Genomic DNA, 27,300 nt, shown 5'->3' with positions numbered 1-27,300 from the left:
TCTTATAACATGACAGCTAAGCACTAAAGCAATGAATATGAAATAAGCATGATATCCAGAGGGCATGCAGACTGTGTAACCATGACAGAATACTATATATAACCATTAGAAAACATACATAAAATTTATCATATTGAGTTTAGTTTTGTCATAATCGTTCCGGTGCTTGTAAATGCACTGGCAGAGGAGAGCGTATATTTTTTTCTAGGTAAAAGATGTTGAAGGTCCTTGTCCTCTTAGTGAGAGAATCCAGCAGATGCTGAAAACAAAATGGAGACAACACGAGTTGAAAATAGCACGAGACCTTCTGCAAAAGCTCTTGAAGGCTTCATCAGCTAAACAGTCCCATCACAGCACAACTGACTGCCAACACTGTTCAGGAGCCATGCGTGGAGTGAGGCTGTTGGACCCACACACAGCAACCAGGCAAGTGGAAATACTGCCCACAACTGCCCATCAAGCTCCGCTTCCTTCACAGCAGTGAGGGGAGAAAGTTCCCTACCTTGTTCTAAAGAAAACTGAAAACAGACATACCACAAGCTTGCTGTAATCCACCACAACGGGGGGATCCGGCTCCTCAGGAATTCCCACCGGACTCTCATGACGTCCGGCCAGACTCTCATGACGCATGTAAGTTTCTGGGATGAAAACATTTTCTTAAGTCATGATTTCTCTTTCTCCGGAACATGGCTATCCATCAGCTATCCCACAAGTGGCATCCAATCTTTCCCTACAGTTCCCTGTTATTTGTTCACTGAGAAATACTTGCCTTCTACTTTCTCCTCCATAAAAAATAGGAACCAAGATCAAAAAGCAGTGGGAGTGAAAAGCCCAGGGTTGAGAGGAGAAAAAAGCAATAGTCAAAAGTTGCCATTACAGCAGTGCCTACTTAAGGAAGTTGAATCTTAAGAAAACCCATCTCCCATTTGAAGTGAGCATTAGGATGTGAGTCATCTCTGCCACATCGTGACTAAGTCTACACAGGCCGAGTTACAGCTCCTTATCCCAAGCTGCTCCTTATCAGAAAGATGCATGTGCCATAAAAGAAAGCAAATGATTGTTGGTTTGCCAGGAGATAGAATTACAAAACTGATTTCAGAATCAGAAGAGCAGCAGCTTAAGAAAAATGACTTTGGTGGCATAATGAGAGGAACAGAATCTTAATGGAAGCACCACAGTGCAGTGATTTGTAAAGAAATAATAGAATGAAATTAAAGGAGGTTAATGTAAACCCCTCAGCAACAAAATGGAGCTAACTGGTCTGCTGGACCTTTCGCTTACCTTCTGAATCACCCTCTTGGAAACTTGCTGTATTTTGGGAATCCAAAGTCTCATTTCAATTTCTTAGCCCTGAATTGGGAGAAAACTGGGCTCTTTTCTTTTCAGAGCCAGATTTAGTCACAGAGGAAAAATCTCTTGTTTTCTGTTTCATGTTTATTTTCATAGACATTTGTCTGTCGTCGTGGAAGACTATTGTGGCTTTCTTCCACACGAGAACCTCCTATGAACTCACCTTCAGACTGGTGCATGCTGGAAGCACCGTTTTCCAGGAACTCTTCTCCCTCACTCTCTACTTCCTCTTGGTCTTCTCCACTTCTATTCACTTTACTCCACTGCAAAATCTTTCTCCTCTTTGTTTCACCACTGGAAGTGCAATTGTTCCTTTTGTGTTTTCTTTTGGACGGAACTGCAATAAGATATTAGAAAAAAACAACCCAAAATATAAGCAAAGCAGCTCCTCCTTTAAAACCTGCTCTTCTTATCTTCCTCGTATGTCAAGTAAAACAATCAAAGAACTGAAAGTACTGACAAATCTCACTACACATGTAGGTCTAAAGAAAAGGTTGCAAGTTCATGTGGTCCATTTGCTGTTAGATTTTTAAATTCACTCAAGACTTTAAACTAGATTTGAAGCTTTTAAGCCCAGAAAATTCCTACTTTAGCCTTGCTTTGCAGTCCTATTGTCTGCCTATTGGGTAAAGTTGCTTACTGTCTCATTACATGAACTAATAGAGATGAATAGCAAAAAAGCCTTTGGAGAAAAGCTCTTCTTCAAATCTCTTATAAAACCAGTAAAGATCAAAAGCTGAGTGAATGCTGGGAAGAGGTAAAAAGAGACCATTTCAAGAAAGTAACTGAAGGATAAAGAAAATTCTCAGTAAAGTTTTACGATTCAGATAACCTGTTTAAAACTGTTTTTGTCCTTATGCCTTCCACAAAGGAAAACAAAAAACCCCACCCTTCTTTCTATTTACAGAATATTGCACAAAACAGACGGGTGAAATCCTTGGCAAAGTTTCCACCGGCAGAAACCTTGTCACAAGAAGGATATCAATGGCATTAGCAATATCACCCAGAAAGCCTCTTGGTGGGGAGAAAAAAAGAAAAAAAAATCTAAAAAGAAAAAGCAACTTGCCATTAGGCAGTGGTGTAGGGCAGGCTCCAGGCATCACTGGCATCTCTATTCTTTCGTTACACTTGTTATCTTGTTTATTACATGCAGAAACAGAGGGCTGCTGTGGCATCACCTCGTAGTGAGATGGCACATCCTGTGAAGAGCTGCAGCCTTGCAATGAAGAACGGATAGCAAAAAAGTTGGTCTCACGTTTCTACTTTCAAATACTGAGGCAAGCCTTCAAATCCCGAGGGTTGGAATACATACCTCTTTTCTCACGAGACTCTCTAATTTCTTCACAAAGTTGTTCCAAGTCTTTATCCATTTCCTCCTTCACTATGGCATGGGCAACATCTCTCAGAGCACAAGCTTTGTGTGTAATGAGACGATCTGAAATTTGACAGTCAGAACTGAGTGTTTGCCACTAGCTAAGTGAAATCCTTCATTTGGATCATATGGAAAAGATGAACTCTTTTCCCAAAGAGGTTTTGCAAGCTATTTCAGTGAATAGTTTTGGCAGAAGAACATAAAAGTTAATAATCGAGGCAGAGGCACTACATCTTCATTAGCACCGATTGCACATAATTTCATCTCTAAATAATTTAACACTACACCAATTTTTAAAGCGGCAAGAAATGCTCTCTGTGGATGTTTCAAGGGAGCTAATCCCAAGGCCATTGTAAAGAGACAACTCTTCTCAATCTATGCATTTTAAAGGTTGTCTAAATGAGGGATAAAGAGTTATCCTAACCTCCAGCTTCTCTGTCTGGCTTGTATTCTAAGGCACTGCTACAGATTAGATCAAGATCTTTCAGAAAATCTCCTTCATTTATATATTGGTGCAAGTCAATTTTAGAGAGAATTGTTGAAAGGTCCATTGGCTGTTTAATAACTGTGATATAATCAGGTGCCTACAAATTAAATAGATGGGTTCAGAGGTTGTATTAGACTTACACAGTATCTACCCACATTATTTTAATAAATTCAAATAAATGACTTCTTAAAAACCCTGAATATTTGTGACATTATGAGCAGATAGTGGAATTAACCACTTAGCTGCCTGAAAAAGGAAGGGCTCTTCCAAAGGGCTTTGAAGAGACACACTGGAAGGGAGAAGAAAGGCAGCAGGAAGCTGGGGAGTGTGTGTGGGACAGCGAAGGGAACAGACATGCAGAGCAGGATTGGCTTCCTTCAGCTTCAGAACATCGCAGTAAATACACTGGATTGAGCCATCCGAGCCAGGCTCTGCTCTGGGCAGCAGGAAATCCGCTGCCAGAATTGCCCTTTGGAAGCAGCTGCTCTAGGCATCTCCCTTAGGAGGAGATACCTGGAGCAGAGCTAATTATGTCCTTACTGGGAGCGTGAGAGGAGCCTCAAGGCTAGTTTAGGTGAGGAGACCTCTATTTGTTTAGACTATTCACATGTCAAGAGCCTGGAAGGGAAAGACGAGGGATGTCCAGAGGAACAGGGCCCTTGCTGATACACAGCTGTATTAAAATTGCAACTAACTCTGAAGTATATGCTCCCATCTTAACAGGCTAATTCAGTAAATTAAATGAGTAAAAGAGGGACTTGGAAGTTTTGGGGGAAGATGAAACCACATGTCATTTATGGCTGATCCTGTACTGGGGAGCCAGAGACAAAATGGCAGGCGGAATCTTCAATTGTTTTTCAAACATCTGCTCTTCTCCAGTTCCCAGAGGAACCACTGACAGCCAACAAACACGTGGCGAGAGCTTTAGGCTTTATTCCAACAGCCCCAAAGAAATCTGACTGTTTATTTCAGAGTTGTAGCATACCTACATATCAAAGTCTTTCCCCAGGCAAACTCTGGTGGTAGCTGGTCTGACTTTCTAGGAGGAAACCAGGGCTTTCAGTGACTACTTAAAAAAAGGACACTGAAGAGCCTCAGGGAGTCAGCAAAATAAAATACAAAACACTTTTTGCTCCTCCAAAAAGAAATCCTTTTAGTGCAGTGCTAAAGATAAGCCTTTCGCTAGAGCACACCAACACTGGGCACTTAAAACTACACCCAGACAGTACAGTATTACAGACCCAGAGCAGTTTACCTCATCTGCATCAACAGGGTTTGTGAAGGCCTTGAAACGTCCGTCAGTAGCAAGTCTGAGAGTAACATCCCTTAAGAAAACGCTAAGTGCACCAAGGGCCTCCTCCTCCTGCTCCTCTGCCCCTTGCGTTTCTCCCCATGGTGGTTCCCGAGGTTCAGGCGGTGGCGCCACCGGCAGCACTTCCAGGGCCTGCCGAGCTTAAGGGAACCAGAAAAGTTTATTCCATCCGCAGCACTCAAATAGGAGCACACACAGAGTTACTGATAGGAAACCCACTACCAAAACAAATACTGTGAGGCTGTTAACATACAGTTAGCAAATTTTTATCTATAGAATAGGCTCACCTGCTTTCTTTCTAGATGCAGGAGGTTTAGCAGCTTGACTTAATTTTAAGTCCTCAAAAAAGTTGCTTCTCTCTTCCTTAGCAGGCAATGGGGTATCGAAAACGTCTCCATAATCTTCAATAAACAACTCCTGTATCTATGGCATGAGAAGGAAAGACATTTCAGGTACAAGATCACTACGTCAAAAAGAGGATTTTTTTAAATTAAGCTTAATAATGATCTGAAAAAAAATATAAATGCTATCTTCCTGGTGATCAAAGGCTAGATTTCTTTAGGTCAGGGTGGCAAATATCTTCTTTGAGGAAAAGCTCTAGAATTTAAGCTCAGGGGATGGACGAGCACACGATGCACTGACAGAGTGATGACATCCCCCACCTTTCAGGTTTCCTGCTGAAGTGGAAGCGAGTCCCTTGACTCACAAAACAACCAAGACAAACGTTCTCATCGCTGCTTTGTGTCTAAGCAAATCTACATGATTCAGAAGGGTGCCCTCGTAATAAAAGGATCCATTGGCTTGAGGGAGGACAGTATTATAGAATCATAGAATCATAGAATGCTTAAGGTTGGAAGGAACCTCTAGAGATCATCTAGTCCAACCCCCCTGCATACGCAGGGTCACCTAGAGCACGTGGCACAGGACTGCATCCAAGCGGGTTTTGAAGATCTCCAGAGAAGGAGACTCCACAACCTCTCTGGGCAGCCTGTTCCAGTGCTCTGTCACCCTCACTGTTAAGAAATTTTTCCTTAAGTTCCTATGAAATTTTTGGTGCTTCAGTTTCTGGCCATTTCCTCTAGTCCTATCAGTGGCCACCACTGAAAAGAGACCAGCATCGTCCTCTGCACTCCCTCCCTTGAGGTACTTATAGACACTGATTAGATCCCCTCTCAGCCTTCTCTTCTCCAGCTGAACAGGCCCAGCTCCCTCAGCCTCTCCTCATAGGGCAGATGTTCCAGGCCCCTGATCATCCTTGTAGCCCTGCGCTGGACTCTCTCCAGCAGCTCCACATCCCTCTTGTACTGTGGAGCCCAGAACTGGACACAGTACTCCAGATGCGGCCTCACCAGGGCTGAGCAGAGGGGCAGGATCACCTCCCTCGACCTGCTAGAGACGCTCTTCTTAATGCAGCCCAGGATCCCATTGGCCTTCTTGGCCACGAGGGCACACTGCTGCCTCATGGTCAACTTGTCGTCCACCATGACACCCAGGTCTTTCTCTGCAGAGCTGCTCTCCACAAGGTCGGTCCCCAGCCTGTACTGGTGTCTGGGGTTATTCCTCCCCAGGTGCAGGACCTTGCACTTGGCCTTGTTGAATTGCATGAGGTTTTTCACCGCCCAGTTGTCCAGTCTGTCCAGGTCCCTCTGGATGGCAGTGCAGCCCTCTGGGGTATCGGCTACTCCTCCCAGTTTCGTGTCATCAGCAAACTTGCTGAGGGAGCACTCTGTGCCTTCATCCAGGTCATTGATGAATAAATTGAACAGGACTGGACCAAGGACTGACCCCTGGGGGACCCCACTAGCCACAGGCCTCCAACTAGACTCTGCACCGCTGATCACCACTCTCTGGGCCCTGCCATCCAGCCAGTTCCTAATCCATCTCACTGTGCACTCATCTATCCCACACTTCCGGAGCTTGCCCAGGAGGATGTTGTGAGGGACGGTGTCAAAAGCCTTGGTGAAGTCGAGATAGACGGCATCCACCGCTCTCCCCTCGTCTATCCAGCCGGTCATTTCATCATAGAAGGCTATCAGGTTAGTCAGGCAAGATTTTCCCTTGGTGAATCCATGCTGACTACTCTTGAGCACCTTCTTGTCCTCCATGTGCCTGGAGACAACAGCCAGTATGAGCCGTTCCATCACTTTTCCGGGGACGGAGGTGAGGCTCACTGGCCTGTAGTTGCCTGGGTCCTCCTTCTTGCCTTTTTTGAAGACTGGCGTGCCACCATGCAGGTGGCTTTAGCAGACTTTGCAGGACAGATGAACATTCACTATCCCCTGCATATGTTGTGGTCAGAACTTCCTAACATTCCCTTATTAGCAAGGTCTCTTTGGCAGCAAACTCCCCTTTCAAGTATTACTGTCTTCACAGATGGATCAGGGCGAACTAAAAAGGCTGCCATTGCCTGGAAAATGTCAGCGGACGCAGAGCGGCAAACTGAGGTTCAAGCCAAAGCACCAGGCTCCACACAGCTGGTGGAGCTGGTAGCTGCAACCATGGCTTTTTGAAAATTCACAACTCTAAATCTTAATGTTGGAACAAATTCCTTAAATGTCGAAGGCCTGTTGAAGCGCTTGGAGGGAGCTACGGTTTGAGATGGCCCAGTTGCTGATTGCTGATTTGCTGATGGCCCGATTGTGAAATTTATGGACTTTGTTAAATCACTGAGTCAATCCCTACTTTATTACTCACGCATGGTCACATGCTGGGGAGAAAAGTCGGAATGTGTGTAAGCACTGGTTAAGATGTTTTGCAGTCATGGGTGTTCCAAAAACGATAAAAACAGACAATGGGCCTGCGTATGGTGCTATGCAAACCCAGGACTTCCTTAAACAATGGGGCGTTCAAAATATCTTCAATATTCTTCATTCTCCTACTGGGCAGGCAGTTATTGAACACTCGGACCAGAACCTAAAAAATATGTTCATTAAACAGAGAGGGGTAACTCAGAGAGATGGCCCCCAAGAAAGATTGGATAGAGCTTTATATGTATTTAAGTTTTTAAATCGTAACATAGCAGGTGAGCAGATGAGCAGGTGAGTTACTCAACACTTTGGCCAACGGTCAGAAAATTTACAGCCGAGATCCCAAGTTACCATAAAAGATCTAGTTACAGGGAAGTGGGAAGGTCCAAAAGACTTAGTAACTTGGGGAAGGAGTTATGCTTTTGTTTTGACAGACGGGAAACCAAGATGGGTCCCTTCACGATGTGTACGGCCCTGGCTTTCCTCAGCAGCTGTGCAGCCTTTGTCCCAAACAGCCAAGAAACATATGGGTAACGTTAGCCATGTCAACAACAGACAATCCCTTTCAAACATGTTTAGTAGGAGTATTTTCTTGGTTAAGACAGTTTGGGCTTTGGAAAATGCAAATTGTAAAGTTTTTGATTATTGAGTTAATTGTATTTTGCTTGTTGTTAATTGTCTACCTTGTCTGTTATCATGTGTACAATGGTTAATTGATTGATCAATCAATCAAGTGATGACCGCTCAAATAAAAACTACATAAGGAAGGGGGAGATATGGAGGTCAGCCTAAGGTCAGTAGCAAAGAATGTCTTTGGTTTCACAACACCGAAGTCTGTGAATCCTTCATACACTGCAGATTTTCCATTGTCCATCTTTTCCCTGCTACCTCCCATGCAATTGCTGTGGCCTTCCAAGAAAATCCTGCTGCTCTGTGCCCTCCACAAGGTATTTGTGCACAGCATGAAGATCTCTCCTGGCCTTCTCTGGTCTAGGCTGAACAAACATCCCTCTTCCAGCCTCTCCTTACCTGCCCCGTGCTCCAGCCCCTGACAAACTTGTTGTCCCTGTGCTGAACTCCCTCCCGTTTGTTCGTTTCCTTGCAGGTCTGGAGAGCCCAAGTGGGATCTGGTATAGAGGCATGGTGTCCACTGTGCCAAAAAGAGCGGTAGAACACGCATGTGGCCCCGCTGGCTGTGCTCTCCCAAACAAAAATCTGTGAGGATGGCCAAACTACGGCACAGGGACCCAAAGGGCCTCCCCTTGCCTCCCACTAAGGCACTGAGCTGAGATGTGGGTGCCCTTGGCCACCACCAGGACATACCCCTGGGAGTCCCTATGGCAACAGCCAGGGCTTTGTGATGGGGGTGGCATCATGTCCCCAAGGCCATTGTGATGGGGCGATGCCCATGGCAACCAAGGCTGTGTTGGGCCAGAGCACCACCCTCGGGGTCGCACTCTGAGGAGAGCAGCTCCAGCAGAAGGAGCAGCTCGCGTTGGTCCCCAGAGCAGCAAGTCCCCAGGTGCAGCGAGTGCCCTGGAGATGGAGAAGGAGAGGCAGGCGAACGCCTGCTCCCAGCCCAGCAATGGGCATCCTGCCAGGAGCAAGCGCACAAGGAAGGTGAGTGCTGGGGCTGGAGGGGGAGGCTGACAGCAGGGATGGGAGCTGCATGGAGAGCACAAGCATGGGGGGGTCAAGCCAGCCAGGTGTGACCTTCTCCGTCCAGGGGCTGCTTCTTGCTGGCTGTGGGGATTTTCTCGAACACAAAGCATGACTGGGATGCTCCAAAGCCCATATGGATCCTTGGGAGCCCTGTGCGAAGGATCAGAGATCCTCTTTGGACCACGTGTAGCTGGGCTGTGCTCTACCATTAGCTTCCCTTTGACATGGGGATGGGGCTTCCTGTCCCTCAGGGGCTGCTTGTAGCAACACGACCCTCTCCATCATGTGCCTCCTTCTTCCCGCATGTGGGCAAGCAGGAGCCGCACGCAGGGAGGCGACGCAGGCAGATGCCAACTTCGTCCCCACAAAAGGACAGGCGGCCTTTTCTGTCTGACCCCCAGGGCTTTGAAGATGCTGATCAGGTCATTGCAAAGGTACAGAGCTGAGCAGTGAGGCCGGCAAAGGCCCTGCCTGACCGCTGCCCTTCTCAAGACGACTCCTGTGATGCTCAGGGAGACCCTGCCCAGCAGGGCTGGGCTAAGAGCGGAGGTGCCACATCTGCCTCCCAAACCACCGCGCACTGCCAGGGCAGCCAGCCAGGCACATGGAGGCCTGGAGGCTCCTGCACGTAAAACACCAGGATCTACAGGGAAAAAAGAAGCTGCCTGCTCCAGAGCCTCTGCCAGGTGCAGGACCAAGGCCATCGATACGGAAGATGTGGCCAGGAGACTGGTGGACGTGGTGATGGAGGGATTAGAGACAGTGGCAATAACTTGCAGGGAAGCTGCTGCCAGGGAACCCTCGGGGGCTGATGGGGGTGCTGTGATGTCTCTGGAGTGCAGGAAGAGACTGGAAGAGTCCATGTATCTTGATTTGCCTGCCCTTCAAAAAGCCAAGCGAGATGCTGGTGTTCCCCACCAGGCAGTTCCAGAGCACGGCCACTGCTTGCCTGAGGCTGGACCTGGGCCTTGTGCGCTGGGAAAAACAAGGATGGCGCCAGAAGTGTGGTGCTTAGCCCAGAGTGTCCTTGATGCAGAGGCAGGTGAAGGCTGAGGACCCTCTGTAGAGGTGTGCAGGTAGTGGCATGCTGCAGTGCTCTGCTCCAGAGCCCAGCCTGCCACCCCAGGGTCCTGCTGGGAGAGCAGAGGGAGGACTGTTGGTTTCCCTGTTCTCTCCTTGGAGCATCCTGGTGCGACCCAGGAGTTCTCACAGTTTCATGGTTTCTGTCAGCTGATGTTCAGGCTTGCAGTTTCTGATCGTCTTAATGATTAGCTGAGTCTTTGGGATTTGAGTCACTCTGATGGAATAAGTTATCTTCTCACTCTTTTTAAGGCTTTCTGTTGAAGCTGGACCCTCATTACATCTTCCCATCGCAGACCCTAATCCTTTGTGATCCCTCATACAAACTGGTAGTTAAACAAAGCAGTCAGAACCATTTCTGCACTTTGTGGATATGCAGACACTTGCAGACAGAGAGATGCCCCCTCACAAGAATCAGGCCTCTCAGGGTGATGGATGGCTCTGCGATACCTGTTCTTGGTCAGTGGTGGAGGCAGCAGCTTGAAATCCACAGGTCCCTTTGGAAAGAGTCTCTGAATAGCGGATTCCTTGAGCCTGCTTTTAGGGAGCCATCTGGAGGTAGGGATCCAACACCCTGCTGAAGACAGTTCCCAGTAGAGGTGTTGTCTTTAGGCCTTTTCCAGAGAAATTTACATTATCTCTGAGGATAGGAGGATATCGGAGAACCTCTCCGGGTCCCCCTGCCATATTTTGCCCATGATCCTGGATTTGTATTAGGGAGAACACAACCAGGAGGGCCACTGACACATTCTACCTCTGGTTTTGGCACAGTGGGGACCATGCCTGCACAGCAGACACCTTTTGGTCTTTCCAGTTCTGCACAGGCACTAACAAGTGAGAGGGAGTCCAGCACAGGGACAAGAAGATGGTCAGGGGCTGGAGTGTGCGGCAGAAAAGGAGATGCTGGGAGAGCGAGGTTTGTTCAGAGTAGACCAGAGAAGTCCAAGGAGGATCTTCATGCTGTGCAAATCTCCCTTGTGGAGAGCACAGAGCAGGTGGATTTTCTTGGAGGGTCACACAAATGGCGTGTGAGGCAATAGTGAGAGAAAAAGAAATGAACAATGGAAAATGCTTCTTAGATGTTAAGAACCAATCTTTTTCTCTATGAGCATGGCCAAACTCTGACACAGGATCCAGAGAGATTCTCAGATCTCCATCCTCGGAGATAACCCAAAGTTCACTAGAAAAGGCCCTAAGGACCTGCCTGCTGGGACCTGCCTTCAGCAGGATCCCCTGCTGCAACTTCAAGGAATCTACTCTTCTGAAAAAGAGTCTACAGGCTCTTTGCTTTTAAAAGCCCTCAGGAAGGTTTCTTGATCTGTGATAAGATGGAGATGATATGTCAGAAAAGAGCAAACATATTCTTAATACATGTCTTCCCTCCAGAGGGCTTGAGATGGGATATTGGTTCCTGACAGGCTCCAAAACCATGGGTCAGGCCAGGTAGAAATTTTGCGCAGGCCTGTGAATTTTGCGCAGCTTTCTTTCATCTGACCCTGAGGAAAGCCATTTCTCTTTTGCACCTTACTTATGCTTTGGGGTTTGCCATTACACCTCCAAGTAGTGTTTCTCCCCTGGGTATAGTTCCTGGCACCTGCCTGTCTTTGGGATCTGTAGAGTCCTGGCATCCTGCATCTCCCACACTTTGACCCTGGGTGTCTCAGGACAGGCCCACACACTGCATCCCTCTGTCCAGACTCCCGTATGGAGCCTGTAAGGCACTGCCGTGCCTCAGGAGCTGAATTTTGGCTTGTTCACAAGTCGGTGAGATGACCATCTCCCCACTCTCCTACTGCTGAAGCTTCCAACAACCAACATTCCTCTTCCTGTAGTTTTTTCACAGTCCTGGAGCAAATCTTGCAGAAGGGGGATGGCATCCCTCTTGAAGCTTTCAGATATGTGGCATTCCAGACACTGAAAAGCAAAGCACGCCTTTCCTCCTTTCTTTGGGTTGCCTATTCAGCCTCTAGCATCCTGTCTTTGGCACAGGAAGGCCCATTCTGGACCCTGGGGTCTCTACCCATTCTCTCTCCTGTCTCCTCTGTGTCTGCTCAGTCTGCTTGATGCACTAGGGTCATGGGAAGTATTGGTTTAGGGAGCTCCCCTGAAGCCATGAGAAGCCGTAGAGCTGAAGGCCTGATGGAGGAAGTCTGGGACGTGGCTGTTTCCCCTGCCCGCTCCTGCTCCCATCTTAAGGGTCCAGGAGGGTCCAGTGCTTTTGGTGTTGGTGGGTTGGGTTTCCTTTGACATCCCCAAGTCCTTCTTTGGGTTGCTCTGAGCAGCCAGGAAAATCCTTCTTCTCTAGGGTCTTGCATCAGGGCCTTTTCCCTGCTTTTGTAGGGAAGCTGAGGCAGGTCTGGGATCTCCAAAAGCAGCATGGCCCACATCATGTCCCAGGACACCCAGGAGCTGTGTGGCTGTCCCATGGCTTAAACTGTGTGGCTGTGTGGCTTAAACTGACAGTTTCTAACACCATCTTTACAGGCCATTGTAGAACCGCAGTATTGTGACTCCCTCTGTTACTCTTTGTTCACTGTGGGACCCAGCTGCTGGTTTGCACTTCAGGGGTTTAAAGGTTGCTCTGTCTTTCAGGAAGGCTGTCCCTTGTAGCAATGGAACCTCATTGTTGACGTGCTGGGCTTAGCCTAAACTCGAAGAGCACAATTATTATTTATGAAATCATTTCATGCTTTATTTCTGTTTCTTTGCAATTAAGAAAAACCCTGTGTTTGTTTGCAGCTAGTTCTCTAAGGAAAGCAGTTGGGAGTTGCAACAAATGAGCTCTAACTTTCAGTTGCTGATTTCAGCAGAACAGAGAAGCTTCTAACAAGAGTGATGGAAGTCCCAGGTGGCTGATGTGAGAAATGGCAGGTTAGGGAGGGGAGGAAGAGTGTCCATACAGTGCTTGAGGTCTGGGACACCGGTCCTTCTAGATATCCAGACTTCAATGAGAGACATTCTGGATTGATTCCAATTCCAGAATATTGCTCTCAATTACTTGGAAAGCTGAATATTAATAGTAAGAATAAAAGCCTTTAAAATCAGAAATACTTGTATGTTATTAATGTCTCCACCTTTCAGCTATGCTCCTCAAACCTCTCCAATTAGTCATGCAAGACTTGACGAAAATGGCAGGGAGGGACATGGTTTGTGAGAACTTTTTGCATTTTAATAAGCTCCATGGTGTATTTGGTGCTGAATCTGTGAACCTCAGTTACTGAGAGGAGAATTCAAAGTCAAGATCAACCCCCAACATTTTGTTGAGTTTTAATGGGTCCCACTGATAGTTGTTAGCAGTGAAGTGTCTCCAGGGGCTGATTAGAGCAGAAAATTGTCATCACTGATAACAGGTAGGCAGAGGAAACGTGCAGGTGGCTCTGATGCCACATTAACCCTTGAGGTGTTTTATCAGGCAAAATGTCCAAGCTCGGCCACTGAGCTTCTGGGAAAGGAGACCCTTTCCCCCAAATGTTTTCCAGGTCCTCTTGGGGACAGTGTGTGGGTGGGGGTGTGCAGTGCTCAGTGCAGGACAATGATATGACACCTTTCGGGGTGTCAGCAAGAGGGACACTGAGGCCCATGTGTCCTGACAGGCCTTGGTGGCAGAGACAACAGCCATAGCCAAGAAGATGCTGACCTGCTCTGGTGTCTTTGAGCCTTGGCAGTACCTTTGTCTGTCTCCAGCAGAGCCTGTCCTGTGCTGTCTCATGCCTGCAGCCGTGTCCATGCAGCCTGTAGACACCCACCCTGCTTCCCCACTTTGCTCTCACATGGGATCTCCTTCCCTTCACTGTTGTCTCTGCATCCCCACTGGCTGTTCCTTCCCAAAGCCATGAGATGATCCTTGGTTCCTCCTGGCTGTCCTGTTGCACCACAGCACCAGCCTTCAGGTGTCATTTCTTCATCCTGATGTCCAGTCTGAAATTCTCTAAACTGGGGATTTTGGGGGTTGTTTTGGCTATTCATACTGCCTCCCACTACCAAGTAAAGCTCCTGGCAGAACCACAGTGTGGGGAAGAATATAACCTTGTCTGTCAGGACAGATAGAAACTTGAGGAACTGAGGACAGGGCTGAGGAGAAGGGCCTTGGTGCTACGAGGGATGCCATATGAGGCAGTGGTGCAGGGTCATGTGAATAATGCCAGATGCCTGTGGGGCTGCATTAGTAGTAGCATGGCTAACCAGAGGAGGGGAGCTGTTATCTGTCTCCAAGAGGGACTTTTCCTGAAGGCAGTGGTGGCATTCAACTTTGGAGGAGCATGTATGAAACCCAGGTGTCCTAGGTGGTTGCCAACAAATTTGAAGGGCCTGATTTTCCTTTTAGTTCCCTCATAAATATGCTAGGAATGTGGCGGTTTTGCTGGATACCTCAGGCATCTGACACGGCCAAGTAGACCTGTTTTCCTTGCATGAAATCAAAGTGTCTGCACAGAATCATGCAAGCTCTTTGCAATGGACATGGATCTCCTCATTGCTCTGTCAGAACAAGTGGACATTTGCACCTGTCTTGGAGCAGCTCTGTCCAACGTGGACTGCCTCCCCCTTGGAAAAAGTCCAAAGGGGCGAGTGTGCTGCACGGCTGATTCACTTCTCCCAGTGACTGCAGTGGGAGCTCAGAAAACCAGCTCCCATACAGGCAGCCGTTTTGTGCACCCCAGCAGCTGGACAAAGGGAATCCTCCTCTGAGTTTGTAGAGTGCACAAACTGAATCCTCCTGCGCTCCTGGAGCTTCTCATTGGGCATTAGCTGTACTGCTGAACTGCTCTAAATCACCTCCTGAAGCATGAGGGTGTTAACTCCCTTCTTGCCCCTGTGCAAGTGTTCTGAGTTCTTACGGGATGGAAGCAGAGGCTTCAACAGCAGGACATGTCCACTCTCCTAGACAACCATCCTCTGATGAGGCCAGCTGCATGCTAGGTTCATTCCACGGACTCTCTCTCTTTACATCAGTGGACCTTTGCCAGGGATGACCTTGCTGCCTTGCAGGAACCGTCAGCCCTGGAGCCCCAGAACTGCCTGGAGGCTGCACAGGGGACAGAAAATGTCCCATCTGCAGCTGGGTCCCTGCTCCTGAGCTGGGCCTGGCTCCTGGGACTGCGGGAGCCCATGGCAACCTGGCAGGTGCTGCAGAGAGACAGCTCTGCCCAGGAGCAGCTCCTCATAAAGGAGCACCAAGACTCAGGGCACTGCCCGCAGGCACCAAGCTGGGATGAGTCGCTCATAAGTGAAAGACAGTTGGGAATGGGAGGACAGCTGAGCTCACTGCAGGCAGAAACCTCCCCAGCCCTTGACACGGTAAGTCTCTGGCTGCAGGGGTACACTGCTGCGGTTCCTGGAGGGATCTTCTGAACCTAGCGCCTTCAGCAGCTGATTGGATTTGTCAGGGTGGCTCTCCCAGCTTCTCCTGTTTGGAGCTGGTCGTGCTTTAGAGCAGGGACACCCAGCCACACATTCAGAGGGGTCACGGCTGCCTTCACCCACCCCTCTGCCTGCAGACACAGCCAACATCCCCTCCCCAGCCTCAGCAAGGTTTGTCTCATCTGCTCTTTTGCACCTGCAAACACAGAGGTGCCCTGGGCAGGGTCCTGCCCCTGGCAGGTGTCTACAGGGCAGAGCTGAGCACCCAGCGGGTGCGATGGGGTCTGTGAACATGGACAGGGCAGAGATGTGGAGACAGAGAAGCAGCTCCTGCAGGGACGGCTCCAGGCAATGGAATCATCGTGAGAGGGTGAGAGGAAACTGCCTCCTGCAGCGCCCCTTCCCACCAGCACAGCCCTCTGCACTCCAGGCCATGGGGGCCAGGGCAGGAGTTGTCCCAGAGCAGCCAGATGTCCAGGAGAGGAGACACATCTGAGTGCCCCTCTGTCCCTGCCAGGTCCTGTCTCCCTTGGCACAGCTATCATGGTGTTACTCCATGATCCCACCTGCCCACGCTGCCCTTCTCCTTCCCTTGGACTCTGTGGAAAGGGGGTTTCTGATGCAGGTCAGACACTGGCCCTGTGGGTCCTGCCATGCAGATGGGTCCTGGACTGTGAGGTGCCCAAGTGCCTTCTAAACTGCGGGGCTCAGGGCAGTGCAGTTGGAAGAGCTTGGAACCAGCCACCTCTCTCATCAGGACACCCCATCCTTAGGACATCCTGCCATCTCCCTGGGTGCCTGTCTGGGCTGCAAGCTGCCCTCCGGAAGAGCTCAGCTCCCCCGTTACAGCAGGTGCTGTCTGGGTGCCCCAGGGAGAAGCCTCCTGGAATCTGAGGTCACAGAATCACTGCAGGGAGGTGGATGTGGGCAGCTGGCAGGAGCCCAAAGTGTTGCTGGCTCCAAGGGGAGGGCGGAAACCTGCCTGACATCCCCTCCAAAAGAGTGCTGGTGGACATGATGTAAAGGAATCCTCTGCTCTCCATGGTGTCATTTAATTGAGGGGTAACATGAGTGGAAGCGTCCTAAACCTTCAAGGTGAGAGCACAGGGCAATTGGGACCAAGGCAGATGGAGAGGCCAGCTCTGCTTCCCCGACATCAAGGCCAAGAACTGAAGCCATAGAGCTCAAGGATGGTGCTGCTAAAATGGTGGGGAGGCAATGAGTGTGTGTTTGGCATTATTATGACAAAGGATTGCTCATCGGAATTTTCTCTAACTTGTCCATGTCTTTTCTTCCTCAGATATTACCCCTGTGCTGCAAAGGAGCAAATGTCAAACAGCAGCTCCTTCAATGAGTTCCTCCTCCTGCCATTCTCAGACACGCGGGAGCTGCAGCTCTTGCACTTCTCACTCTTCCTGGCCATCTACCTGGCTGCCCTCCTGGCCAACGGCCTCATCATCACAGCTGTAGCCTGCGACCACCGCCTCCACACCCCCATGTACTTCTTCCTCCTCAACCTCTCCCTCATCGACCTTGGATTCATCTCCAGCACTGTCCCCAAATCCATGGCCAATTCCCTCTGGGACACCAGGGCCATTTCCTACTGGGGATGTGCTGCACAGGTCTTAACTTTCATCTTTCTCATTTCAGCAGAGTTTTATCTCCTCACAGTCATGGCCTATGACCGCTATGTTGCCATCTGCAGACCCCTGCATTATGGCACCCTCCTGGGCAGCAGAGCTTGTGTCAAAATGGCAGCAGCTGCCTGGGCGACTGGTTGGTTCTCTGCTGTCCTGCACACTGGGACCACATTTTCCATACCACTCTGCCAAGGCAATGTGGTGGAGCAGTTCTTCTGTGAAATCCCCCAGATCCTTAAGCTCTCCTGTTCAGACTTCTACATCAGGGAAGCTGGTGTCATTGTGGTTAGCATTTGTTTAGCCTTTTGGTGTTTCATTTTCATTGAACTATCCTATGTTCAGATCTTTAGAGCTGTGCTGAGGATCCCGTCAGAGCAGGGCCGGCACAAAGCCTTTTCTATGTGCCTCCCGCACCTGGCTGTGGTCTCCCTGTTTCTCAGCACTGCAATGTTTGCCTACCTGAAGCCCCGCTCCATCTCCTCCTCCACTATGGATCTGGTGGTGGCCGTTCTGTACTCGGTGGTGCCTCCAGCACTGAACCCCTTCATCTACAGCATGAGGAACAAGGAGCTCAAGGAGGCACTGAGGAAAATTATTCAGTTGGTACAATATCCCAAACAATAACTTTTTCATGTGTATGGACTCATCACTCCCATATACTTGGCATCTAGGCTGAGTTCTTCCTTCGTTCTTTCCTTCCTGCCTTTCTTAATAAAATAAATAATAAAAATCAGTTCAGTGCTATTTCTATTCAGGTATCTCTCTTCTCATTCTGACCTGGTGACCATGTTGAAGCAGGAAGCCAGGCTTCCCCCTACATCGGCAGGGAGAGAGGATCCTCAGAACCTGCTGACCCAAGGTAGCTCAGATGCCCCAAGTGCAATGAGGACAGTTTGGTTTTGGAAAAGTCCCTTTTGGCACTACCACAGCAGGTGTTTAATCGCTACAGTCATTGCATGGGGGCTTCAGCCCTCCTGGGGACATGTGCAGCCACAGCAGCAGGACATTCTCTTTCCAGAGCTGCTCTCCATCTTTCCAAACTGTCTTGCTCTGCTTGGATGCATGTAGAGGGCTGAAGTGCTCTCCCAACACGGTGCTGATAGGGTTGTGCTTCGTGTGCATTCCTGGAGCACAGGCAGGAGCAGGCACGGGGCACCCTTATGCCAGACCTGGCCTCCAGAATGGCATTTCTCTCATAAAAGGAGATCCCCTCTGTTTTGTGCCTGAAGTCTGGTCTTTCTTCAAAGGTTGAGTCAAGAATGTGCCCAAGGGATTGCAGCACAAAAGGGACTGCTGCTCCCTGCCAAGCATGAAACCCTGCCATTCCTAGTATAGAGGTGGCATCAAAGCAGCACCTGGGGCCTGGCTGGCTGCAGAGGCATTGCCTGCCCCATGTACTGGCTTTGCAGCTGAGGGACGGGCTCTTCACTGCTATTGCCCTGCCCCTGATCCCAGCACTGCTGCTGCTGTGCCCATGTCAAATCCAAATGGAAAAGGCACAAAGCTTTTTCCATTTGCCTGCCAAACATGGCCAGTTGTCTCCTGGTTTATCAGCACTGCAATATTTGCCTACCTGAAGCCCCCAGATCTCTGGATCTGGTGCTGGCTGGTGCTCCCTGTTCAGCGAACCCCCTCACCTACAACATGAAGAACAAGGCTCTCAAGGAGACACTGACAAAACTTCTGCACAAGTTACAGGTTACATAGCAATGAGCTGCCCATCTCTCTTCGCAAATGATTTCTAATGTTTCTCAGGCAACCCTTTTGTTTCATATGTTTTATCTGTGATGCACATGATTGTGCACAAACATTTGTATTTATCCCCCTTCTCCTAAGGCACAAACCCAGTCTGTCTGATCTAGAGGCCAACTGTCTATCTGCCCTCGCTGTGTCACAGCTGGTCTCCTGAGTCACATCTTTGTAATAAAAGGGTTTTTCTCTGCACTGTGCCTGAAGGCTGAGCTCTTTGCCCAAGTTGGAGCCAAGAAGGTGCTCAGGGAACTGCACCCATAAAGGCCCACTGGCCGTGCCTGGGTTGTACCTGGGCCAAGGGGCATCAGCTTGTACAGTGATGGGAATGAGGGCTGGATTCAGCTGCCACTTGTGGAGTGATGGGAATGAGGGCTGGATTCAGCTGCCACTTGTGGGTGCCCAGTGCCCTGGAGAGGACGAGTGCTCAAGAATTATCTCCCAGAGACTGTCCCAAATAAATAGTAACAGACTGGTGACAGAGGTCCATTCTTCCAGAAGGAATATGGAGCCACCTGGAGAGCAAAAGAGGTCTCCAGAGCTGCTGGAGAGAGTCCAGCGCAGGGCTACAAGGATGATCAGGGGCCTGGAACATCTGCCCTATGAGGAGAGGCTGAGGGAGCTGGGCCTGTTCAGCCTGGAGAAGAGAAGGCTGAGAGGGGATCTAATCAGTGTATATAAATACCTCAAGGGAGGGAGTGCAGAGGACGGGGATGGTCTCTTTTCAGTGGTGGCCACTGATAGGACTAGAGGAAATGGCCGGAAACTGAAACATCAAAAATTCCATAGGAACTTAAGGAAAAATTTCTTAACAGTGAGGGTGACAGAGCACTGGAACAGGCTGCCCAGAGAGGTTGTGGAGTCTCCTTCTCTGGAGATCTTCAAAACCCGCTTGGATGCAGTCCTGTGCCACGTGCTTTAGGTGTCCCTGCGTATGCAGGGGGGTTGGACTAGATGATCTCTAGAGGTCCCTTCCAACCCTAAGCATTCTATGATTCTATGATTCTATGATTCTATGATAACAAACCTTCTGTCCCCGTCCTTCTTCTCCCTCCCTAGCAGGACTGCCTTGCCCATTCCTTACGTTTTGGGGAATGCCGTCAGCTGTGCTCTCCTGCAGGGGCTTGTCCCTTAGGAAAGAATTGCTGTCCTGCCCAGGGAGGCTCTTGATCCTTGCCCTTGCCGAAAGCCCTGCAGTGTTACTACCCGTTCTGCTGTGTTCCCCTGCAGCTCCTCTTCTGTGAAAAGGGGGAGCTGCTGTGAAGAACAGCAAAGACTGTTTCAGAGCTTCTGAAAGGCAGTGGCTTGTATGAAGAGTGGAAGCGTTGGTGGCCCTTGTGGGCAACAAGAGGCTTTTCTTGGCAGCATCTCACATGTCTCTCTCTCCTTGCAGATGTCAACAAAGAAAGATTCAGTGCTTTCAGACACTCAAAGAGCCGGCTCTGACATGCGCTTTCCAAAGTGAGTATGTTTGCTTGCTGGTTGACCATGTGTGCATCCTCTCAGCACGTGTTTGGTAGTGTTGCATTGCCAGGGCTTGTGATGGCGCTCTGGAAGTGACTTTGGAGTAACTCCTTCCAGTGGTTGGAAACCAGTGAACTCCAGCCTTTTCTGGCTTTGTCAGGCTCTGCAGAGCTCTGTGCAGGGGCTTCTGGAGAGCTCTGTGCTGGCTCCCAGCTTGTGGAGGTTTGTTCCCTTAGTGACCTGGAGGTTGTTCTTTCCATGTGCAGCAATGCATGTGTAGGAGGGACTACCAGGGATGTGCAGGGCAAGACTGGGATTCAAATGGTGGTGGCAAGCAGGAGGAAAGGAAAGGAGGCCAGTCTGTCCTGCCTGGACAGCAGCGTGGAGAGCAGCTGGGAGCTGATCTCCTGAGTTAGCCTGGGTCATATGGCTGGGAAAGCTTTGGAAAAGTTTTCTCCTAGGTTGGGGATTGGAAGCCCTGGAGCAGCCTAGGGAGGAAACTCACATGCTGGAGTTCTGTGCTGTGTCACTCCACTTCCTAACACAGTCCTGCAGGATCGGTCCTATTCTGCATATTCTGCTCTGGAAAAGGACCCTTAGAGTGGCTCCGATGTGTGTCCTGGTCCCCAGAGTTAGCATATGCTACAAAGGAAAAGTTGGAGTCCTTCCTTCAGAACACTGTCCATTGGCTGTTTGTAGGCTGGGACTGGAGGCTTCCAACAACCACCCACTGGTGAGACCTCCACCTGGGAGACCTCCCACTGGCAGAGGACCAGCTCTTCGACATCGAAGGGTGAGAGTTCTCATCGTGGATGAAGCAACGCCTGCTTTGGAAAAGGAAAGGGGAACGGCAGTTGAGAAAGGTAATGGAGCAGTTAAATCCTGGTTGGGAGTTGTGTCTTATCCTCCTCTCCTCCTTGGTGTCAAGTGTTGGAGCCAAGGCTCCAGTGTGATATGTCGGATGCCTTGAGACATGAGATGTGCTGTTTCTCATCCCTGATGGCAAATGTCAAGTGAGGGCCTGAGGGAGAAAGAGCTCAGGCCAACCCAGCACTCCCTCATGCAGCTGGCCTCTCTGAGTTAAGCTTTCCCACTGGACTCCATAACCAGCGTATCAGCAGTCAAACTGGTCTTCCATTTGAGGAGATCAGGAGGGAGAGAGACAGAGTTGAGGACAATTACTGGGAATCATCCATTCTGCCTGGAGCAGAATGGTAATGGGAAGAGTGCCCTATTTCCTGACCTGTGTCGTGGAACCCAAGTCAGCTGCTCAGGATGGTCAGGAGGGTGGTAATGGGTGCCAAGACTCCACTGGATTTCCAAAACAAGTAGCTCTGCCCTTTCCTTGTGAGTTTCTGCTGCACGTGCCCTCAGCATTGCCTTTGGGTTCACTGTGCGACCAGAGGCAACGCAGGCCTGTGAGACCTGTAGAGGGATCCCAGCAAGCGTTTCCCTCTTGTGAAGAAGTTATTGCCCCAAAGAGGTTCTTACGACACTAACACATCACTGTGAGCTATGAAAAGTCTCCTTTTCATAGCGGGGACATGACAGAGCAGAAGCAATGCCCCCATGTCAGGAAATGATGTTGCAGAAGGAAAAGGCAAAGATTTGGACAGCAGCCAATGTGAAGGACAGGTCACAGACAGCCTAGGAGACCTGGCTTTAAAAGTCTCCCATTGAGGTCTTGCAATTCCGTTCCAGACCAGAGCAGATCTGCACGTCGCTCCTGTCCCAGTGGTGACTGTGATTCTGCTCTGAAGTGTTTTCTTGTCTCCTGCTTGCAGAAAAGCTTCCTGCCCTGCGCCACGTCTTACGGGAGCCCCAACCACCCCTCCAAATAGTGCCTCAAAATGCGGGAGAAGGAAAGGAGGTGAAAGTGGAGAAGAAGCCTGCTGGCAGGTGAGTGGTTTGGGTCAATGGATGAGGGGGAGTGTTCATAGGGCTGGGGGTCTAAGGGCATCTAGTGAGGCTGAGAAACATTCTCTGTTCTTGCAAGGCCTCTGAAGGAGGAGAGGTGTGTATTGGGCTTGCCCCACCATGGGGGCTCTTCCCAGAGACCAGAGAGACTGTAGTGAGATGGGATTAAACACTGAGGAGCTCTTTCTTTGCCTTAGCAGTGGCTAAAGCACTTGGCAGGACAGAGCCTAACGGTGTGTCTTGGAACGTGTGCTTGTAAATGACCCTGCTGCTCTCCATGCTGCATGGAGAGGAAGCCTCAAAGTGGGCACCTGGAGCTTTCCTCTGGGCATGTGGTGCACCCCTGGGTATTTTGGTGTTGGTGGATTTCTCTGTCCATTGATTCCACCTCATCCAGGCAAACCTCGAGCTTCTGCAGAACTGCCTTCTGCTGCAGAAGCAGATGCTCAGCGTGTGAGCAAGGGCTGGTTTTCCAGCTCCCCCTGTGCTCATGCAACTCCTCACGTTGTGTATTTGCAGTGTGCTCCCGCGTATCCCGAGGCCCTGCACTCGGGTGGCAGCACAAGGTTGGAGAAGAACCATTGCCACTCGACCACCAGCTGCGAAGCCGGACAATGAAGGCCCTCAGGAGGCAGAAGAGGTAGGTGCTCCTGATGTATGAGGCACTTCTTGTGCCAGTGTGAATTACGCAAAGGCATCAGCCGATGGGCAGTAGCTGTACAAGACCCCTCCAAAGTGTTCCTTTGAGCCCTCACTCTCTTTGCCAGCGGCTTGTTTTCAAAGACACCACTTGTCTTCTACTTTTTTAATGCATCTGTTACTTGTGCATGCTGAGAGAAGCTGAGTGGACTTGGAAGCAGAGCACTAATCCTTTGGGAATTGTCTTGCAGATGCAGACAACAGTTGAGAAGCTGCCTAAAGAACCGCCTGTTCTTCAGAAAGTGTTTGAATGCTACCTGGGAGAAGATGAGGGTTTTTCTGTGACATATTCCTTGTCCGGCATAATGCAGGAGGTGAAAACTGAGGCCCAGCAACAGGGGACTGAACCGAAAGGGTACGTATGTGCCAGCGCCAGGAAAAGCCTGAGACCGCTGAGTAGCAGAGGTCCTACAAGGGGTCAGACTCCCAATCCCAAAGGCACTGGGTTGGACAGAGCACCCTGAGAGTTCTCACAACATGGGATGGATCTGCGTTCTACGCAGACACTAAGCACCTCTTTCCAGCCCCAAGCAAATGCCAAGTGCTCTGCTGGAGAGTGCAAATGGGACCAGGGTGGAGGAGCTGGGAAAGGACAGAAGCAGGATGGGTCTCAGAATGAGAGTTGTCAGTGCTGCTGCATCCTGTTTTCACTTTGAACAAGTCATGCTGGCCTAGGATGAGACTTCCCTTTCATCACTCAGCACAGGCTGCAGCTTTGGGACTGACAAGTCTGGAACAGCTGAGCACAAAGGGGCCCCTCCAGGGTTTGCCTGCACCTTTTCCAACTGCTCCCCAAAGGGGGATCCCAGAGCCAGGATCACCCCCCAGCAGGCTCAGCCACAGGCTGATGTGCTGCAAGGGGACCTTGTTTGGACACAGGGGCCTGTGTTACATGACGATGAGCAGGGAGATGCCATCAGAAGCACATCCAAGCATACATGTCCTGAGCTACTGTGCGCTATTTCTCTGCCTTTGTCCCTGTGCATCATGCAGCCTCTTCCCTTCTCTCTCCTCAGCCCTGGCAAGGCAGCCAAGAAGAAGAAGAAAATTGTTCATGATGACCACAAACAGCAAGTTTTAATCTCTTGAATTAAACTATATCCTCCAACTAGTGTGGACCATTTTTTGGGTGGAGTTGTATGGGAATAACCAGGATCCCAAGACCAGAAGTGAAATCTCACAAGCTGGAGAGTTGGGGCCAGGAGGGTCCATGGCAACAAGTCCTGGCTGAGTGCTGACGTGTCACCTGTGTGGTGATAAAGGTGACCTGACTGTGTGTCCTGGCCCTGCTGGCCCTGGTTGACCTTGGTGTCACGGGTCACACAGTCACTGCTGGCAGCGCCTGCCCCGGGCTGGCACTCGGCACTCCAGGCCCAGGGCTGGAGGCAGCTGCAGCCGGGCGTCCTGGAGAGGAGGCAGGAGGAGCTGCCCAGGGGCCTCAGAAACGGCAGCCTGGAGCCAGCGCCCAGGGCACTGAAGCCCCACGAGCTCCCGAATGGCACCACGAGCTCCCACAGCGGGAGTGTGCAGAGCCCCCAGGGCCGCGAAGGTGGCTGCTCCCGGAGCTGCTGCCAGGCCAGGAGCTCCTGGGTGAGCCCAGTGGAGGCCCCTGCGATGGCTGCGAGTTTGGGGAGAGAGCACAGGAGACGAGGCCCAGGGTACTGGGTCTGTTCAGCTGGGAGAAGAGGCAGGAGGATCTCAGTGTTGCCTGTAGCTGCTTAAGAGGAGCGTGGGGAGAGGATGGAGCCAGAGCCTTCCCAGTGGTGCCCAAGAACAGGATGAGGGGCCTAAGGTTGGCCAACACTGAAGGAAGGTCCCAGAGCCTTGGGGAATCCATCCTCAGAGAGCATGGGAGCTCAGCCCTGTCCAGCCCTGGGAAATCCCCTCTGTTGTTTCCACTTGCAGCACAAGCTTGAGTGGAGACCTCCAGAAGCCCCTTCCCTCCATGGCAGCTCTGTGGCTGTCTGGTGAACGAATGTCTCTCCAGACACTACTGGATGCATTGGCATTGCCTGCTCTAGTCCAAATGTGGAGATTGGCCTGACACAAAGTGACACGGGGAGAAAAAGTTTCTGAGGGTTTTATTTGTAAGAAGCAATGGCTGTTGACAACTAGGGCTCGCATGGGCACACGGGTGCTCGGGGACACGATGCAGCAGCATCTCTGTAGCCCCCAGGACACAGTGTCTGTTGCTCTGTGGCAGCCCCGCTCTCAGGCCCTGCCGCGCTCTTTCACCTGCGCCGCTCCTCTCGCTGCCCCACGATGCAGCGGCAGCAGAACGCTCTGCGCAGAGCCCGAAGCGCCGTCCTGAGCCGCGAGCGCCATCGCCGGGGAGCCGCGACGTCCGGGAGGGCAGCGGTGCCTGCGGTGGGAAGCAGAGCTGTGGGCAATGGGCTGCAGGGCGCAGGGCTGCACCTGCCTGTCCCTGCCACCAAGGGCTTCCCAAGCAGCTGTGGCCTCAGCACAGCAGCCCCCGAGGGGTTCCTGCTGCCGGCCTCGGTGCCGCTTGCTGCCCCAGACAGACCCGCCGTCCCCAGCAGGGCTCTCCACTCGGGTACGTACCTGGCTCAGTGTCTGCCGTGGGGCTGCAGGAGGACGAGGACTTCTCCTCCTCTTGGGGCTCCAAAGCATCCTGCATGGGCAGAGCAAGAACACGCACCCGTTGGCCATCAACTGCTGCTCATCAGGGTACTGGTGCTCTGGGGTGCACGGGGGAAAGGGTTTGGGGTTGGGGGAAGCTGCCCAGGGCTGTGCGTCCCAAGGGAAGGGACCTGCGGCTGGCACGGCAATGGGACACGGCTCGTTGTGGGGCCGTAGCAGCAGGGCTGGGCTGGGGCCGTGATGCACAGGGGAACAGAGGCAGATGGGGGCGTGTGGCACAGGGGGGCTCGTGCACTGGGTGAGGAGGGGGCTGCTGCTGGGGCTGCCCCTTCCCTCCTCGCTGGGCATCCAGGCCCCAGGGCTGAACGTGGTGCAGGGGTGGAGGGAACATCAGCCCTGAACCTTTGGCACTTGGAAATGGAGAGGACCCATCATCTCCCCATGGCAGACCGCACAGGGCAAATGGCTGGGGGTGACAGTGGGGCACCGTGGACAGGGGGATCCCTTGGGATGGGGCAGCTCTGGGCATGCCCTCTGCACCTCCCCCCACACAGCTCACATAGGAGCTCCCTTGGGTCGTGGGGACAGGTGACATGCTCCATGCTTACCTGGGGAGCAGGGCCTGCAGCCTGGAGAGAAGCTGCTGCTGTTGCTTCCTGCAGCAGAGATTCCTCAGCTCCTCTGGGCACTGCTGGCTCAACAGAGGGGCTCTCCACCTCACCAGGTCCCTCCCTGGTAGCCTCTGCTTGTTTGATGTCGGGCAAGGAGGGCACCTTCTCGAGGTCCATCTCCCTTTCCGCAAACAGGCTGCGGAGACTGGGTCTAATCCAGGGCAAGGAGCTACTTTCCTCCAACTCCTCCTCTGGCAGAAGCTCTTCCTCAGCATCCTCCTCATCATTGCTCTGCTCTGCTATTTCCTCCAGGTCATTCCTCCATGTTTCAATGTTCTGCTGGGGGGCATGAGCATAGAGGCGCTCCAGCACCTCCCACTTGCCCTTGGCATCCTTGAGGAGCTCCACTTGCGTGATCTCCGGTTTCCACAGGTTGTGGAAGGAGTTTCGGTCAAGGAGCTAGGAGAAGAGAGGCAGAATTTGTGAAGGCAGCTTCTTTTCCCAACAGGAAAGGTCTCCTGGGGCTCCTTCCGCCAGTGCTGGGACAACCCGGCTGTCACAGCGTGGCACCAGGGCCGGCCCCAGCACCAGGAGGGCTCCCACCTGGCCCAGCCCTCACTTGCACTCACCTCCTTGGGTCTCACATTGAGGGATCCTGATGCTGACAGGGAGAAACGCTCCCCATGGCCCTCCTCTTCCTCACCCTGGCTCTCCTGCAGGCTCCGCTCCTTCCTCAGGAAAGTGACTTCCCGGATCTGGGCCAAGCTCTGCCCCGTGCGGGCCAGGCAGCTCCTGTCGAGCTCCTCCAGCGCCTCCGTCTTGACGCTGAGCACCCCCAGGTACCGCGCGGTGTTGTCTTCGTGCACACGCAGCGGCCTTCCTTGCACGTGGCAGGTGATGCCCACAGGCTGTTGTTTTGGGTCCTGCCCTGCTGGTGCTCGTCGTGGTGTCCCTGTCCCACCATCCTTGCCTGGGGAAGCTGGTGTCCCAGCCCTGCTGACCTCCCTTTCTCCCCCTTGAGTGCAGGGATACGGCCCTTCCTCAGCTGCAGGGGCTCTTCCTTGGTCACACTCCATGGTCTGGAGCAGCCACGAGCTTGCCTGTGTGCCTTGATCATAGAATCATAGAATCATAGAATGCTTAGGGTTGGAAGGGACCTCTAGAGATCATCTAGTCCAACCCCCCTGCATACGCAGGGTCACCTAGAGCACGTGGAACAGGACTGCATCCAAGCGGGTTTTGAAGATCTCC

General features: G+C 51.3%; 1 protein-coding gene across 1 annotated transcript; it reads left to right on the top strand.

Annotated features, from left to right (window-relative positions):
• Positions 1–16,696: 16,696 nt before the first annotated feature.
• Positions 16,697–17,632, top strand: LOC148593943 (olfactory receptor 14J1-like). Its single transcript, XM_088529031.1, has one exon. It carries the CDS (start codon positions 16,697–16,699, stop codon positions 17,630–17,632), a length of 936 nt encoding a protein of 311 aa, XP_088385157.1.
• The last annotated feature ends 9,668 nt before the right edge of the window (positions 17,633–27,300 follow it).

This window comes from Tinamus guttatus, unplaced genomic scaffold (genome assembly GCF_059628265.1).
Source record: "Tinamus guttatus ecotype Peru unplaced genomic scaffold, ASM5962826v1 Tinamus_guttatus_pri_ptg000322l, whole genome shotgun sequence".
In the NCBI taxonomy this organism is placed as follows: Eukaryota; Metazoa; Chordata; class Aves; order Tinamiformes; family Tinamidae; genus Tinamus; species Tinamus guttatus.
Note: the sequence above shows the minus strand (reverse complement) of the source record. Positions and strands in the feature narration are given on the sequence as shown.

Bases quoted from the DNA above. Each gene is read 5' to 3' on its own strand.
- LOC148593943 (XM_088529031.1), top strand. From the start codon at position 16,697: ATGTCAAACAGCAGCTCCTTCAATGAGTTCCTCCTCCTGCCATTCTCA.